This window comes from Phalacrocorax aristotelis, chromosome 7 (genome assembly GCF_949628215.1).
Source record: "Phalacrocorax aristotelis chromosome 7, bGulAri2.1, whole genome shotgun sequence".
In the NCBI taxonomy this organism is placed as follows: domain Eukaryota; kingdom Metazoa; phylum Chordata; class Aves; order Suliformes; family Phalacrocoracidae; genus Phalacrocorax; species Phalacrocorax aristotelis.
Genome location: NC_134282.1, coordinates 48983766 through 49001344, shown reverse-complemented (window position 1 = coordinate 49001344; position 17579 = coordinate 48983766). Strand labels below are relative to the sequence as shown.

Sequence of the window (17579 nt, the reverse complement as noted above, 5' to 3'; positions counted from 1 at the left end):
AGAGTAGAGGGAAAAGAGCAGGACACAAGAGTAGGAACTATATTCTCTTCCCATTAAGAAATTAAAACAGAAAGTTCTCAACTGCTAACCCACAAAAACTCTCATCTGCTAACGTGGCATAAGATCATTACTTGAGAATTTGAAGCTATAATAAGATAACGCAGTGGGACAGAATCCAGTATCATCAGGAGATGGGTAAATCACCTGTGAGGCTGCCCCTGAAAATGATGTTTCAAACAACATGAGCTTGTGCAATGACGTGGGGCACCAAACCCAAGAGGTCAGTCCTTTGTGGCAATGGGGAAGAGCTTACCCAAATAAAGCAAACCCAGGTAACAGGACCCATGTGTAAACGAGGCTACAAGAAAACACCACCAAGCTGCACACAGAGAAAAGGGACGCCAGTGCCACTCTCAAAAGAAGCACAAAGATCCCCGAGCTGCCACCAGCCTGAAGCAGCAAATCAGCCCTGCAGAGCACAATGGGTCTGGAGCAATATCGCCATGCAAATGCAGACAACTACTGCCTCCTTTCTGCCACCGGCTCTCCCAGAAACAGTTGCCCCTGAGCTCCTACGGTATTGTGGGTTTTACAGTCAGCACTGTGGAGTCAGCTTGGGTGTCTCCACATTCAGGTCATGGTTAATCAGTTACCCAGTAATAGGTTTTGATAAACATGCCCTTAAAAAGGCACCTGGACATGACAGGAGTAAAGAGAGAAACAGGCAGTATGATACTGGTAATGAAAATAATTTCATCAATTTTAAAAATAACAATAAAAATCACATCATCTTCTGTACTTACACCCCCATAACAAAACACCAACTTACGTTCCCAAAAGCTCCTCGTGCTTTTTGTTATCCTTTCTCCAGACCTCAATGTCCAACATATCCTTCCTGTCAGAGAAGTAGTGAAAATCAAACTGTTCCCTCCACTGAGGATTTGCACTCTTACACAGTGTCTAGAAAACATGCAGTTATAATATTTACTTTTCTTAAACGGTACTTATTTCCACAGTAAAGCACATATCAATACTTCTACAAGAACAAGGCTGGATATTAGGGCATCAGGTGTTACTAAGATCATTCCAGCCAAAGCTCCCCAGCCCATCATGAAAAGCCTTATCTATCTTAAAAAAAAAAAAACAAAACCCCTTTCCTCTCTCCCAATTGTGATAAATACACAAGCATGACATGAATGAATGGCTGGAGAAATTCTGAAATACAAGGTCGATCCACTAGCTCCACTTTCAGTGGACCACGGTCATCATTCAACCTCACTCACACACTGGGAGGAATCAAGAATAAACCTTTTGAGACCAATCAACTGAAAACAGGTTTGAATGAATTCAGGAATCCAAACCAGTATTTTTTACCCTTCTGCGTCAAGATATAGGCAAAGAGCAGCCTTGAAATTATTAACATCCTGTTAATTTGATATCTGTAAATTGTCCCTCCGTGTTCAGTGAGATTGTTCGTGTGTTCAGGTTACTCTGAGTATTCACTGCACTGGGAGTTAAGTCACTTGCAATTCTTATTCCACTACACCATCCCACCATCAGTATCGGCACAGCCACTGAGAAAACAGGAGATAGGATTAGCCGGACCATGACAGAGATTTCTCCCACCTTGTCTGTTTTTCTAGACCACGAGAGATTGCACTTCATAAGTTGAATAAACTCCAGGTAAGAACGTGAAGTACTGGCGATTTGAAGTCGTATTAGGGTGCAAAGGCAGCAGCCCCCAACTTTTGCTGGACCCCAGACAAAACACGAAGCAATTAACTCACTGCAGACAACGTTGTACTTGACTCCCCTTTTTAAACTTTTTAATTTTCTGTGACTGCAAACAGTGCAGTCTTGCAGATTCATGACATGGGCTATGGACCATTAAAGAGAAACATAAAAAGGGATCTTAACAGGAATAACGTATATTTATTCTAAAATAACTAAACCATTTGTTATTTTTCAAAGCTGCTTTTCTAAATAAAAACATTCTATCGTGACCTTGGTTCGAGGTCCGATGTGGCAGACAGAGTGCAGGTTTCAGATGCGCCTACATCAGAACACTATGTTCTGTGAACTCGCTCTGTACATTTTGTACAGGAGGCGGTTTGTTTGTTTCCTCCTCCTCCCTCTGCACTTCCACAGTTCGTGACATGCAGATCTCTTGCTTTCTCAACAGAATATTATTTTAATTATAGCCCCTCTCTTTATTAGACTTTGGAAATTAAATAGATATCTTTGGGAACCCCATTCCTTTCTTAGATTCCCATGAAACAGTACTGGATGCAAGTAAACACAGCCTAAAAGAATAAAAATTCAAATCAAAACCATGGGATATTCTGCGTGGTGGATGGGGTGGGGAGGGTGGGTTCTGCTATACTGAACATGTTTTTCTAGAAAGGTGCTTTAAAAAAAAAATAATAATTCCCCTGCACTGAGAACCATTTCAGGTCTGCTTTTCCAGCATACCTAACATTGCAAACCTGACTTCTGTATTGGCAAAGAACAAAACACATGTGTGATGAATGTAGCTTTATTTTATTTCATATTAATATCAAACATCCATCAATATGATGAGTATGTTTAAATGCACAAAACCAGATACACACAATATTCCTAGCTTCCAATTTCTATATTGGCATGTAAAACATTAGTAAAATGTTAATGCCCCTGTTCTGCTCTCCTGGTTTTGATCTCACTTACATAAAAGAGATTCAAGAATAACTCCCTCCGAGTTGGTGTTTCTTTTACAAGTGTTGCTAAGTACCTTATTGGCTTCAGCAAACTTAAGGAAATCCTTAATACTTACCTTACTCTTGTATCTTTGATCTCCCAGTTTGAGGAGAATAAAAATCTCCGCCAAGCCCCCTCCGGGGATGTTCTTCCCCTCCAAGAGCGTGATGGTGACCAGCCCGTTCCACAACTGGTTCTTGCGCAAAGAGTCGGAGAGTCGCATGCTCCGCATGAAACCCGACTGAAAAGCAAGCCGGTGACATGAAATATTTATATACCCAAGCCCACATTTTTACAGTCAAACTGACCATGATATGAAAGCACCTGAAGTGAGACGGGTACCACGATCCCCTAGGAGTAAGGAAGGAATTGAGGGCAGCCAGGTGCTATGGATTTTCTGCCTGTACTGTACTACAGGCTGGTCCCGTGAAGGGACGATGCTCAGCATCAGGGCAAAATCAGCAGGGTTAGCTTAAACCACCAGAGAAGCCGACTTCAGCTAACCTGGCCGAGCTTCAGCAAGAGCAGACCTTGAGCGTTGAGAGCAATCTGTTACCTTGGCTCAGGGAAAGACACAGGAGAATGACCAGGAGGAGAGGTGGAAGAGGGGAGAAACTAAAGTAAACTCTTAAACGTCTCCAGCTATGTCCATAAAACACGGGTCTGTCCTTTCTGGCGAGACAGACCACAATCATAAAGTCTATGGCCAGGTGAAAGGCTGAGCGTGCATCTTCCACCTCCCCAATCGCTCAACCGCCTGCCGTCTGTGTTAGCTCTTCGCCTGCTGCCTTTGTGGCTCCCGCTTCTAGAAACCGAGCTCACGAATCAAAAATACTGATGCCTGCTGAAAAAACACTGACACCACCGGGCTCTTTATCTGGAGTTATGTTTACCTGGTAGCCACATTTGTTACCTTTGTGGCTTCATCCTACACAGCACGGCTGCGCTAACAGTTTGCTAACTGGCAATATTTTATTGGACAGAGGATGATTAAATAGGCCTTTATTTGGGGGGAGCGAGCTGGAAACATTAAAACTCAAGGCTATACTTTTCTTCTCGCAGTAAAAATCCTGCCATATTTTATTCTCATGAAGCAACTTTTAACTCGCCACACTTCAGAGCTTCAATCATGTCATGTACAGGTGGGAGCAAGACGGAGGAGAAGATTTCACAAGTCACTTTAAAACAGGACGTGTTAGCTTTAAAAGCAAGTAAGAAATGTTGCTGCTAAATAAAACGATTGCAAAAGCACCTGATGTCTGAAGATTACTTTTTATGGATCAATTACCCAGCAACAAAATTCTTAAATCATGGGTGGTGAACTCACAAATTTTTTACTCGATTTTTACTGGTTAAAATACCCAACCCTTTGAATCCCACAAGCATCTTAATATACTTCTATTTAAACACCCCGTTTGGCTTTCCTGGCACACTGATTAAAAATTCCTACCTTTAAAAAGAAAACGAGATTTTGATTCATAAATCCAGCTGCAATGTAATTTCTTTTTTAATATTTTTTTTTAAAGTTCGTCTTTAAGGCCAAAAAGCTAAAGCATGACTGTTCCCATGGACATACTTCAAAGTCCCGGCAGATATATTCCTCCCTAAACACTGAACTATTTCAAAATCCTTTTTATAAAAAAGGGAGTAATGTCCACAAGGGATCAAAGGGCATTCTACAGTCTGGCAATCGCCTTAGAAAAATGGCAGTGCTTCCATGAAATATGCCCTAAAATAATTTTGCAGCTTGGTATGTCCTAATTTCGAATTGGATGTTTATCTTGGAAAAGCTTCTATCTAACTTGTCCATAAAACAGCTCCACTTAGCTCTATGAGCCCTGTGAAAATGGAATCCAAAGCTGGCTATTAAAGGGGCCTGGAGATTGCTTCCATATGGCGTAACAGCATGGGAGTGGAGGGCTAAGGCCTACAGCAGGCGCTGCTTGGCTTGAGCTCCCCATCTATCCATGGACACTCGTTGCATTACACCATAACATCTGGATTATTGCTTGTAATGTCCCTGGGAAATATCCACTTCCCATCAAAGCCTTTATCTATCTCAGTTGTACTTTGAACATTTTAGTATTTAACATAGCCATGTTTGATGTGATGTACTTGCTGCTTTAGGACCAAGGATTCCTCCCCCCCAGCTCCTTCCTCAGAGGAGGAAGAGGTTTTTGATGTCAGTTCACACACACAAAAAAAAAAACAGCAGACAAAGTTTATTATCTGCATTACAATTTCTTTTAAAAACAAAGCATCCAGTTCCCTTCAAAGCTTCCAGGCTGAACATGAAAGACAGTTGTTATCACTCAGTTTTAAAATCAAATTTGGATTCTTTTCACTTTTTAACCAGGCCAGTATTTTAGGGAGTCATTCAGCACTGGGGGTCTTCCTACCTAAATTCTGTACCATACATAACCCCACCCTTTTAGCCACTGACTTGAAAGTTCAAAGGACTCTTGGAAGCTACCCAAACCAGCACAGATTCCACATGGTCCCAGGAAAAAATCAGTGCCTGCAGCTCAGTATTACTAGAGCACATTGCAATGCATCAACTCTGACCTTCCAAAACAGGTGACCCCTAGCAAATGACCTTGGGCACCCCCTTTCTGGATGGCTGTGCAGCTGCAGAAGCGCCCTGTGCTCCTCTCAGAAGAGGGGTATGGTGGTCTCCAGCTAACAGGACCTGGCTACTTTCTGGACAATATCTAGCATCACTTCAGAGCATCACACTGGGTAGATAAGCCAAGATGTTTGCAACTGCTTTAGGGCATAGTGCTGATCTGCAGCACCTTGACACGGGCTCGATGACTGCAGTCTGCTTCCGACTTTCCCCCAAGCCAGCTGTGCCATCACCACAAACCTCTCTCCAAACAGAGCAGCACGGAGCCTGGGACGGCTGCTTGCCTCGCACCCCCGCAAGACAGCCCATCACGTTAGGAATGCTTTGGTTTTCCTGCACATGCCCAGGTCTTTCCCACAGCATGTGCTCAGCAGGTCTGGCATGTCTCCTGTGCCTCGTATCATCTATGCACGCACCAAAGACCCGCTCTGTGCATGCTCTGTAGCCACCTCTCCAGCCTCCCCAGGTACTTGGCAGGCTGTTCCTCTGACCACCCTGATGGAAATCCCAGCCAAACAGGCAGTGTCTCAGATTCCACTCACATTTTCTGGAAGGAAGCATGTCTGGGGAAACGCAGATGTGTGGTAGACCCACAGACCTGGACAATCAATGAGCCAACTTTAGTGTTGCCTGGGGAAGTCTGCACTACAGAAAATGCCTCCCAGGTGACAAGAAAACGCTATTGCATTATTTATTTTAAAAGTCTTACCTCCTCTCTGATACTCCGCACCTACTCATTTCAAACTGACTTACACAGAGTTGATGATTAAACTTCACAGCCTCCCCCCGAGTTGGCAAAACTATTACAGAGCACAGAGAAGTGCACTCATCAGTCCAACAAAGCTACTTAGGGCAAAACAAGCACTGAAAAAAACCACGCCAAATGCTACCCTAACATGCCTTCACAATGAGACACCAGAAAAGTCAAAGCCCCTCTTTACACTGGCCAGAAGAGGAGGACACAATAGCTTGACCAGTGACAGTTTTAAAGTGGTTTTATCTTTCCAGCTCTTTCCCCTCCCCGTTACCTCCCAGGCGACGGACGCCTCTGCACTTGGGTACTTCAGCTCCTCCTGCTGCTGACCCCAAGCTCCTTCCAGCTGTGCTCACAGACTGGATGCCAGGTCCTTCAGACCTCTGCTGCTGCATGTTCCTGTAAACTCTCTGCAATCAGCCAGCTCACACTCTGGCTACATCCCAGACCAAAGTGAAGGTGCTTTGCAGAGGTACAGAAAGGTTGGATAAAGCTAGGATCAGACTATAGGGCTGGAAGTCAGGAAACGTATGCTTTATGACTGAAGTTGGCACACGTCCCAAGCGCAAGACATTGGACTAGTTTGTTTACGCCTTCCTGTCCCCCCATTACTTCTGAAATCAAGGTAGCCTTAGGACCGGAATTTGAGGGGATGTCTCCAGTTACAGCTCTGATATTGGCTGGGTTCTGAGTGCAAATAACCAGTGAACCTATAAAGGTCACCTTTATGAGCAGTTCACTGCTGTAAAATGGATAACAACCTGAACAAAAAGCATCTCTCAAACAAGCCAGGTAGAAAGAAAATAGTAAGCACAAGAATATCCAAGAAAGCTATACTCTTAAAAAACAAACTAGGTGTTTTTAAAGGCTAAAAGCCCATATCAACTGCAGATTTAGGGACTTCGTAATATCAGGTAAGCAACAGGTAACTTTTTCTGAAGAAAAAGTATGGCCTGGTCATAGAGCAGGACCCTGCCATGAGAGGAACAGAAGATGGTTCTTCTCGCTGCTGCTTAGAAAGAACATCTTCTCAGAAAACATCCCACGTCTCTGAGCAGAAACATTCAAAGTCAGTGCTCACAATACCATCTTCAGAATCTGGTTTCTGGTTCCAAAATTAATATAAAAGCTTCACACACCAACTTTCAAATTTTTTGGTTACTTTCTGGCTCTGGTTTAAAGAAGAAAGCTGGACAAGAGTGAGCAAGTGGGCCACGTTCTGCCTTCAGGGAGGCAAATACACGAGATGAGCAAGAATGCCAGAATTCTGGAGGGGAAAGAACTGGCTCGTTGACCCAGCTTCACAAAATCCTTTGGGAACTCAAGTCTCCCTGCTAACACCATTTGTATATAATGTCCCTCTATAGGCACCCAGCAAATCCCCTCTGGTACATCAGGGCTGCTTTCAAATCTGTCTCTTTTCCTGACACATACACACATGCCCCAAGTTCAAACTTGTTTTTGAAGCAATAAAGAGATGCAGAAAAATTGTACATTTAAATGACACGGCGAGGTGGCCAAGTGTGAAGCGAACCCATCTCTCACATCTTTCATTTAAAAGGATGAGACAGGACAACAGAAAGCCTGCTGCAATCCCTGTGAAGAGGTCAACGTCGAAACTGGGCCGTGTAATTTGCCATTTCAGAAAACAACAACACGCAAATAGGAAGACTCTTTGGACCTCTCCTCATTAGGCAGGGAAACCATTTTGCAGAGGCAGTCTCCCCCTGGGAAAGAGGAGAGGGCAGCGAGAAAGGCAAGTGAACCGACACAAGATTGCCGCCACGATGCGTGACCCTGTGGCAAGCGAGTCCCTGCGCTCCGCGAAACGCTCGGAGCGCGCCGCTGCCCACGGGGTATTGTGGGAGAAAGCCAAATACAATGAGGCAGGCAAAAATGAAACCTAACAGCCCACACAGAAAAAAAATAAGAAGAGCGAGGGATTTTCCTCTGCGATGAGACGCAAAGGAGCGCTTGGGTCCGGTCAACCTTTCAGCCAATTTAATCAATCAGCTTAGGCTATCAAGGTGGCAATTGCATCGCTTTTGTTTCAGGACTGAACTGCTGTGGGTCAATCCACCCCAAGCAAACCTGCTTATTTGCTTCTTATATGTTCAACACTTAAAGGTTAGTCAGCTGTGCAAATGCTGGAAATAGTGCGTGGGGCACTCGGGGTGAGACTCAAACCACCCGGGACAAACAAGGCTACCGAGCATCAGCGCATTGGGCTCCATCAGAGGCAGCTACCAACAACTTCTGCACCCCAAAAAGAGAAACAGAAAAGAGGGGAGAGCTTGCCCATGCACAGATAAGACTGCATAGGTTAATACTGCCTGATAGTATCCTCTTCCCTTTGTAATGCTATCCTCCATGAGAAAAAGAAGAAAGCTGCACTCTTGGAGACAGCTCCCACAGAGGACAATGCTGTTCTCAGCTCCCATGAAAAATGAGGGATCTGGACTCCCATGTCTTGGGAGTCCGTCCAAATGTGTGATGATTCCTTTCTAGCAGCAGTGAAAAATATATACTGTGTAACCAACAGAGAGCTAAATCATCCAGTTCAACAGCTCTTGCACCAAAATGATTTAAAAGACAATATACACTTGCTGAAATCCTTCCTGCATACTATCTGTAATGACCGTGAGACAACCATAGCTAGACTGGAGACCTTGTGCTGCTGTTTTCGTTGTTGTCTGAAGCGTAACTTTTCCTTCTAAAAGCAGCTGAGCTCAGAGTAGACACACGAAGAGTGCGTGGTATCCACAACCGCCCCTGTGAATGCCTTCGCCAGACTGACACGGGTGTTAATACCATCACCAGGGGTACTAACCATTTGGGAAGCCAGCAAGAATCCCGTGACCGATGTGACAAGACTCACTTAGGACACTGATGTGCCAAATCTGCACAAAGATAACATAAAATGGTCAAATGAGAGTATAACAAGATTTCTTTGGTATAGGCAATGCAGGTTAAAAAAAGCAGCTGTGAAAGTTACGTTCATTTTGTCCATCCTTAAAAAAAATTTCCCTGTATTTGTAGAAGAAAAGCTAAATACTACAATACAGGTCAGCTATAGTTCAGCACAAAAAAACACTCAGGAAAACAATTTCAAATAGAAAACTTTTATTTGCTTAAACCTACAGAGATGAAATTTAGATCTGTTTCAGCTCAGCTGCTCAAACGGGAAGTATATGGCCTTTTTGTCCCGCAGCAACCAGAGTCAGCTCAGTAGCCAAAAAAGAGACGAGTTCTTGTATCCGTTAGAGAGCTCTCTCCATTTCCCCTGCCCCCCTTGTTCCCGTGTCTTTATCTCGTCCAGCAACATTGTTTTCTACCCCATCATACTCTCTGGCTATTCTTCCATAACCTCTTGTGCCTTCCCTAGACACCTATATTCCCCATGCACACAATTTTTCTTTCTAGCCTTTATGTTCTGCCACAAACTGCTAGTACTGCTTCCACAGACCAGAGTTTCCTAACTAAAGATGGTTATTGATGTACAGTACTAGTGTTTTAGTGCAGTAGCAGAATCAATAAACTAGGAAATACTGCTTTGTCAGATTTTTCCAGCGCATGCTGGGAAATATTTTTACTGCCTTTGGATGGTCACAGAGATTTTCTTTAGAGATCACACTGGAGCATGAACTGTCTTCCCTCGGAAGAACTGAAGCTCTCCTACCCTCTAGTGACTGGAATAGAATAGAGCAGAGGGTTGTAGCTCTTTTTTTTCCCCTCTCCTTTTAAAAAATACTTTAATTTCTCCTAACTCAGTTCCATGCTTCAGCATCTCTTAATTTGGTTTAAAAAGATGCTAAGGCATAAGCCAGAATTCTGAGAACTGGATGACCCAGCAGTATGGCTTACAGCTAATGGTCCAAAAAGCTGTATGTAAAAAAAATTATTCAAAATGCAATGAGATATAGGGTACAACAACAACAAAAACGACAAAAAAACCCAGCACAAAAACAACCAACCTCCAGTGACAGCAACCGAGACAGAAGTTTGGCTATTCTGGACAAAAAGAACCAGAGTTTAAAAACCTGGCTCCCTTTCCCAGGACCCAAAGCCAACCAGCGTCAAGAGACAGCTGTGTGTGCATGCCTGAGAAAAAGGGGGATCAAGCTACACTGATTGAGTGAGGGCACAGTAATTTCCAGAGCATTAGTTAAAAACTAAAGTGCTGAGCTCTTCAATTATTCCATCACTTTCTGTCATACGGCATTCAGGGATGCCTGGCGGCTCTCCGCGCCGAGCAAAGGGCTGCGCATCCCCGGAACTGGGGCTCGCCAAGATGCCGTCCAGCTCCAAGGGCTGTACTTTGCACTTCTTCTATTGACAAAAATATACTTGCTGGCAAAATACCTGGGAGGGTTGGCTCCCCTACATTGCACATCACAGTTGTAATGAATAAAACAAGAGGAGGTTAATTATTCAATTTATTTAGGCACAAACCAATAGTTATATATGGAAAATATCAAGATGCATGTGTGTTCTTCTAAGAGCCAAATTCTGCTTTTCAGAAGGTTAGACTGTATAGCTCTCAAGCTATATAGCTCTCAAGCTGGGGCCTCCAGTTTCTATATCACTGTTATTTACTCAATAGCAAATTAAAGCTTTACAGAACAAATAAAAAGCCACAGTCTGTTTCCTGAACAAGTTAAAATCTAATGCAAGAATGGGACAGTACAGGAATATAAAAGTAATGGAAGCCTGCAGGGATACTACAAAGACCAAGGAAAGCAAGTTATGTAGATATGTAGCAGCACACAAATCTTGGAAATCCTGTTACATTGCTGGTAATGAAAACTGCCTGCTCAGTTTCCATCCTGAGAACAAAAGGAATTTCAAAACCCACAGGAGCGACCAGGAGAAATACTGCCTCACAAAGTTCCTGCTGTGGCGAGAGGCGACAAAACGATTAGACTGGGGTCCAGGAGACCCATGTTCAACTGCAGTACCAACTACTGGCCACCTTTCAGGTATCCTTAAACACTCAAATCCTCCACAGCTCCTTTTTTTTGGCTGAATTTACACCTCTTTCCTTAGCACAGAGTTTTTCTCTCTTTCTACAGCTCTTTGCTGAATGGGGTCTTACTCTCGCTTGCCACTAGACACTACCATAGTGCCTACAATAATTCTACACTGTAGAAAGTGCAACAATTTCTCATCATATTGAAAAAATAAAAATTAAAAAAGCAAAGGGTATCGCAGCCATCACATTAAGACAGGTTGCATCCATACATCAGAGTTTTCCTATGTTTACATTTCTGTTTTAGAAGAGGGAACAGCTTTTGGGAGGAGACTTTTATTTTTTAAGAGAAAAAAATACATGGATTACCTTGGATGAAGTTCGCTTCTTCCGACTTGACCATCTCTATTCATAGGTCCCCACCATTGTACCAAAGAGAACCCAGAGACAGGAAACAGAAGGAGTAAAATGGAGAAATTGTTTAGTAAAATAATTCAAACAGCAGCTTGTCCAATGTGTTCGAAAAGCTTAGTAATAAGTAGGGGGCTGGATCTACAACTGCATTCATCTACGTCCCATCCCTCATGGAATATAACAATCAACAAACTCAAAATACCTGCATTGCACCAGAAAAAAAAAAAAAAAAAGAAAAAAAAAGGAATTTTAAAAAGTAATCAAGAATAAAAAGTGGAGGGACCCAGAGCCATTAGTAAGAAACATGGCTTATACTTTTGGTGCCATCTGGTTCTACAGTAAGCTAATTTAAAAAGAAAAAAAAAAAAAATCATCTTGCTGTTAAGTGCTAATGTGGACAGAGCCATTTCACTATTCTGATTCCACTGGAAATGGCTGAGCAATTTGCATTTGAAATATGAGGGCTTAAAACATCATCTTTAAAAAAAATTATAGTGTGCACCAACTCTTCTATCATCTGCACTCTGAATGTTAACTAAGCACCCAAGAGTACCAAAAGCTGCTACTTTAAACCAATGTATTTTCTGTCTCACTGGCTAGGTCCATTTTAGCCCATGCCTTCCTAAAAATCCCAGAAGAATTCCTACGGTTCTTTTGGCTAAACTGCTTTTTTGCTGAAGTAACGTTATGTCTTTGCTTCACCCCTTCCTGCAATCCAGCGATACGTGTGCCAACAGCACTCTCTTGTACAAGTTATGGGGGAACTCACATCCCAGATCAAAGCCATCTCATAATATAGATATATAAATACAACTGTGTTTTGAATGTTCTCATTAAGCTTTTACATAATCACATACTGAGGTAGAAATAACTCTACAATTATCTTAATGTTAATTGAGATTTTACAATTCTCAAAAAGGCAACTATTTGAAAAATAAATAATGAGCGGCAGACGTCCCACATCAGCTTTTTCTTCTTTTGTTTTCCAACCCTTGAAACATTTATGTTTGAATAAATAATCCCATTCAGACTGGAATTCCATACCTATAATTCAATAATGTGCTGTAAACAGCAACTTTCATACTAGACTATATGGAAGATTTGTAGGAATATTTTCTCTTTATATATGTATTACACATATTTAAAATTAACCCTGGTTTTCAAGGCAGTCCAAGTAAATGCCCGATCTTGGCTTTTCCCCATCCCTTGCTCACCAGGAGCAGGATGAATTCACCAACACAGGTATGCTCCACACACTGTGTAAAATACTAGTAGGTATCTTAAAGGATGAAACAAATGGAAAAAAAAAAAAAAAACCACAAAAAACACACTCAAAAAACCCACCACCACCATGTGCAGGACCTGGAGTTTTAGAACTATCAGCTTCAATTATGGTGTTCCCAGTCTCTGCCCGGGTTCTTCTGGATTTCTAGCGTCACTAGATGCACCATAGTACAGCATCAGGAGCTGAGTTCATTTGAACTCGGTCAAGAAACTGTCAGGGGCAAAATCAGGGGTTTTACAAGCAACCTCTTCCTCTCAGCCAGTGTGCTCCTCCAGCAGGACCGGTGCAGTTTAAGTCTTAACACCGAATCTCTGCTTTTAGATTTCACATGGATCTGTTTTTTCATTGTCATGAAAAAAATAAAAAAAAAAAAAGAAAAATATAATAGCTTTTTTTTTAAGTGCTGAACTCCCAGGTGGAAGCCACCTATGCTCCAGAACAGCAATCACAGCAGGTACTGTTCATACACTCCCTTCGGCAACCCGCACGTTGCAGTGGCGGGCACCACACCCCTGATACGCAGAGAGCACTGCCGCAGCGCGCCGCTGCTACCAGGCAGGACCATCCAGCTACAGATGGCTGGGCAACTCTTACCTAGTTAAATATGTGGCTTTTTTTACAGTTATGATCTATCTCGATTTCAATACTGAGTCTCAGAGGATGAAAATAAAGGTGACATTTCCAAGTAGATCAGATTAGGCCAGCTCTTCCCCACACACATTCCAGCTATAAATTTGATTTCCTAAGCCACTTACATTTCTCTTGAAGTCTTCTTGCTTGACTGCTAGACTCAAGTTTAATACAATCACTCCCATGTCATCTTCTAAACTGTTGGGATCTTCCAGTTTTAAAATCTGTTCAGTAGTTCTACAAGCAAAAAGCATTTATTGACTCCAGTTAACTCGAGTTCATTATTAAAGGTCACGCTGAGCTGTGCAAATTTCAGCTTCTTGTCTGAAATTCCCAATATTGAGTTTAAATGTTAAAACAGGAAATCTGGAGGGTTCCTCCTCAGTTCTGACAAAATACACCCTCTTTTAATAACCCAGTGTGGTGTTTATATAGCATTACTTAATGCTCATAACTCTCCATATGCAGATACATGCCGGATTAAGTTACTACTACCTCCACTTCACAGGGAAAAAGTGTGGCAGGGAAACTCATCCGAGTGAATTTTCTAACATTAATGGCTGGGATTCGACTCTGCAGATGTTTGTTCTGCCTTATCTCTGCCTGCATTTAATCTCCCTCCGTGACTCAGTTCCCTCTCTGAAAACGGGAATGCTGGTATTTACCTGGTGGCACTATCTCACGGGTAAATTCATGAATGTCTCTAGAAATTCAGATGCAACAGCCGTGGGAGCTATAGTATACCTGCACAGGGAGAACTCATTTTCTCCAAGAAAAAAGGCACACAGAGAGGGAGTACGAAAGAGAGAACTAAAACTGGAATTCCTGGCTTCCAGCTCCGCATTGAGACCCAGCAGCAGCAGACAAAAGGCACAGGGCTTGCCTCCGCACTAAATCAGGGCCAGATGAGCTGCCGCGGGGATGGACGGCTGGGGGGGGGAGGCTGGAAACGGGGCGCTCGCAGCCAGCCAGGCACACGGCTCCCCAGCCCAATTATGTACAGAAAAGGCACCCCACGCTACGTGGGGCTAAGAAGGGGTCTCGGCCTTCTTTGCCCTTTCTTCTTCCACCTCCATAAATTATTCTGGTGTAGCTCTCCCTAAACAATGCCGCGTATAGAAACTCTTATTCTTATTCCTAGATGTGAAAAGGAAAAGGTGCCTTCTGCTGAACTGGGCTCATCCGGGTACGATCTGAATCCTGTACATCATAAGCTGGATAAAAACACGCGTGTACAGGATTTCTCTCATGCAATGTCTTTTTTTTTTTTTTAAATGTGCTCCCCACCCTTCTACCAAAATAAGTTTTCACAAATTCTGAGCTAGAGCAAAAGCATTTCATTATTTTCCTATGTTTCTCAATTAAGCTGCATTAACAACCTTTAATTAAACAAACGTATTACCTATTGAGTTCAAGTTCAGCGAGTGCTACAAATGCCGAACCCATGAAGTCTGAAGAGGTTAAATCTCGATCGTACACCTGGTAGCAAAATAAAATAAATATTTATAATTTTCACATCATAAGCCATTTTTATCCTGGCCAATAAAAGAACAGATATTTTAGTCCCTTTCGGTTCAATTTTGTGTTTGAAAGATCAAAACTTAGACATAATTCAGGGATAATTTTCCATCTCCCTGCTTTAATTTGCATTTTTAACTAAATATTTAAACAGCATTTTGGAAGTATCTTCTTAATATTATGTAAACAGAGACATGTGTGCTGCTATGGATTGTGCCTGTTCCTTTATGCTCTGTGCGATAGCATAATGAAACGCTGCACAAAAATCAGGTACTTCTGGCTACAGATGTTTTAGCAATTAGTGCTCGCAACTGGTAGCTTGCAGTTCTGGTAACTGTAACGTTACTCATAATGAGAAAAGGCTTTACTACTTGTCACGGCTGCATCCCAGGTAATAATTCTGTTCAACCCAGCCAAATTACACTCTTAAAACGTGCTTATGAAACCGCTATTGGTTTCACTGAGTTGCACAACCACGGTAAGAGCGAGCAGAATTTAGCTCCATAGCTTTAAACATATCCAGTCAAGGAGTTTTATTTCAACTTGGGTTTTTGCAGACGGAAAGCAAAACACGCGAGTAAAATCTGGAAAAGACATATGTGCATTTTAATTTGAAATTGCTGAAACTCTTAAAGCGGATTGTGTTTTATGTTACGCTGCTATAGTGAATAAAAATCAATACGTTTCTAAAGTTGAAAATAATTACTTAAAAAAAATATTGGCCCATCTTTCCAAAAATCTAAAACCAAAACTTACCTTGATCCAGAGTTTTTGGTCGAGGGTCTGTACAGGCAGCACAACAGTTTCATCCCAAACTGGGTTGAGGTTCTTGTAGACTACCTTACTTTTGTATAGAGTTTTCCCATTCAGTTTGAACTTCACATACGGGTCACTTGTACCTGTTAAAAATTAATTAAAAATAGATTAGCATGCTCCCACATAACCTCACAACCTTAAATTCTATTTTCATTAAACAATAAATAACAATAATAAATTGTAATTACTTATTTTTTATATATATATATGCATATACTTAATCACCTATATAAAAATTGCTAGTTCACACAGGGAATCAAGAGGACAGAACCAGAAAGTTGTTTCAAAGCAGGCAACAAAAATTCTTCACAGTCTGCTTGATCTCTGCTGTGTTATTCTTAAAGAACATTACTTATTCTTTAGTAGCTTAGTTAGCATTTTAATTTGGGAAAAGAGCAACCAGAAGCAGGGATGAAGGACTATTTACAGGCCAACTAACACAGACAGCGGAAGAGAGAAATGTGATCCTGTGACTATGAATACATAAGACGACCAAAACTCAAAAGCATCGTTACTTGGATAGGAGCTCCAAGGAAACCAGTAACAATAGCTAAAATACCCATCAGGTTTTCATTACTGGTGTCACTTGCCAATTTACTTAAAACCAAATTTCAAGTTTCAGTGAAAAAGATACTGACATTATTCACCAGCTCAGGTTAAAAACCACACAGAGAACAGACTCCATAAAGACAACAAACAATATTCAGGTAACACATTAGTTAATCCAAGTGGCACGATTTGCCATGGCAATAACGGCCCATATTTTTATGGAGCAGATGTCCATGGACAGAGTGTGAGGCTCGTGCCACTCGGCAGCAATAGAAAGACTTGCAGCTGTCAAAGGAGAACAGAAGAGGGAATCAACTTTTTATTATTGTTATTAAACCGGTGGCATCTGCACTAACACCAATCACTGTGCAGGACACCGTACAAAAGAGGGAACAAGGTACCTGAAGGGTTTAAGTAGACGGTTGATTTAGTAACGCAGACAGACTTCGCAAAAAAATCTCACAGGCTGCAAATATGGGAAAGAACAAAACTGAAGAGTTGCAGCATGTACAATTAACTGATCGCAGGTGCCGTTCATCTGTCATTCAATATTGGCTGTATTATACCTTATATTTGGAATTAAACTTCCCTCCTAACAGTTCGATTTCATTAGAAGAATAACAGCTAACACAATGGTCCTGGCTGCCCCCAGCCTGCAGTGGGGGCTGCCGGCAGGAAAAGACCAACTCCTAGCCCAGACTTCACGTTCAGATATAACCTGAACCTGTCCTCCCTGCTTCCTACTGAGATACTGGCCGACAAACACATGGCCGTTCAGGATAACCCAGCGTAAGACCAATACTCAGTCTTGTCATTGGTTTGGTGAAACAGCGAGAATGTGAAAAATCCATATTTAAATGCCCAAAGCTCTGATCAGTGTCATGTGAAGGCAGACTTAGACTCAAGGAAGAATAGTTACGTGTTAGCATCTATTCGGAACGTACTATTTACATAGTAGTGTAAGGTACTGTGCTTCTGAGACAATCAGACTTATTTTTAAGAATTATATAAAGTTTTTATTCTGTTTTAATTTCAAAAGGGAAGAGCTGTAGAGCCCTGGCCAGTTCTGAACTTAAAGGGTGTTTCATTCACAGAAGGAAAATAGCAGTTGGTTTTCAAACACTACCTGCAGCTGATCCTTTTCCTAAACAGTAAATGCTGAAATCAACCCCTTTTTGTTAAAAATACTGCAAACCTAAAGAGAAGTTTCTCTTCTTTCTCCTCTAAGACAGAATAATAATAATAAGGGCCTCATCCAAAGCCAGGGAAGTCAGAGGGCAGC

General features: G+C 42.1%; 1 protein-coding gene across 1 annotated transcript in view; it reads right to left on the bottom strand.

Moving 5' to 3' along the window:
* The window catches only part of MCTP2 (multiple C2 and transmembrane domain containing 2), a 125181-nt gene that overhangs the window by 73870 nt on the left and 33732 nt on the right, over positions 1-17579 (bottom strand). Inside the window, exons 6-11 of the mRNA XM_075100636.1 lie at positions 15689-15831; positions 14817-14893; positions 13540-13651; positions 11455-11490; positions 2813-2977; positions 830-960 (exon numbers count right to left, since the gene is read on the bottom strand). Coding sequence (XP_074956737.1) covers positions 830-960; positions 2813-2977; positions 11455-11490; positions 13540-13651; positions 14817-14893; positions 15689-15831 — 664 coding nt within the window. The remainder of the gene's footprint in view (positions 1-829; positions 961-2812; positions 2978-11454; positions 11491-13539; positions 13652-14816; positions 14894-15688; positions 15832-17579) is intronic.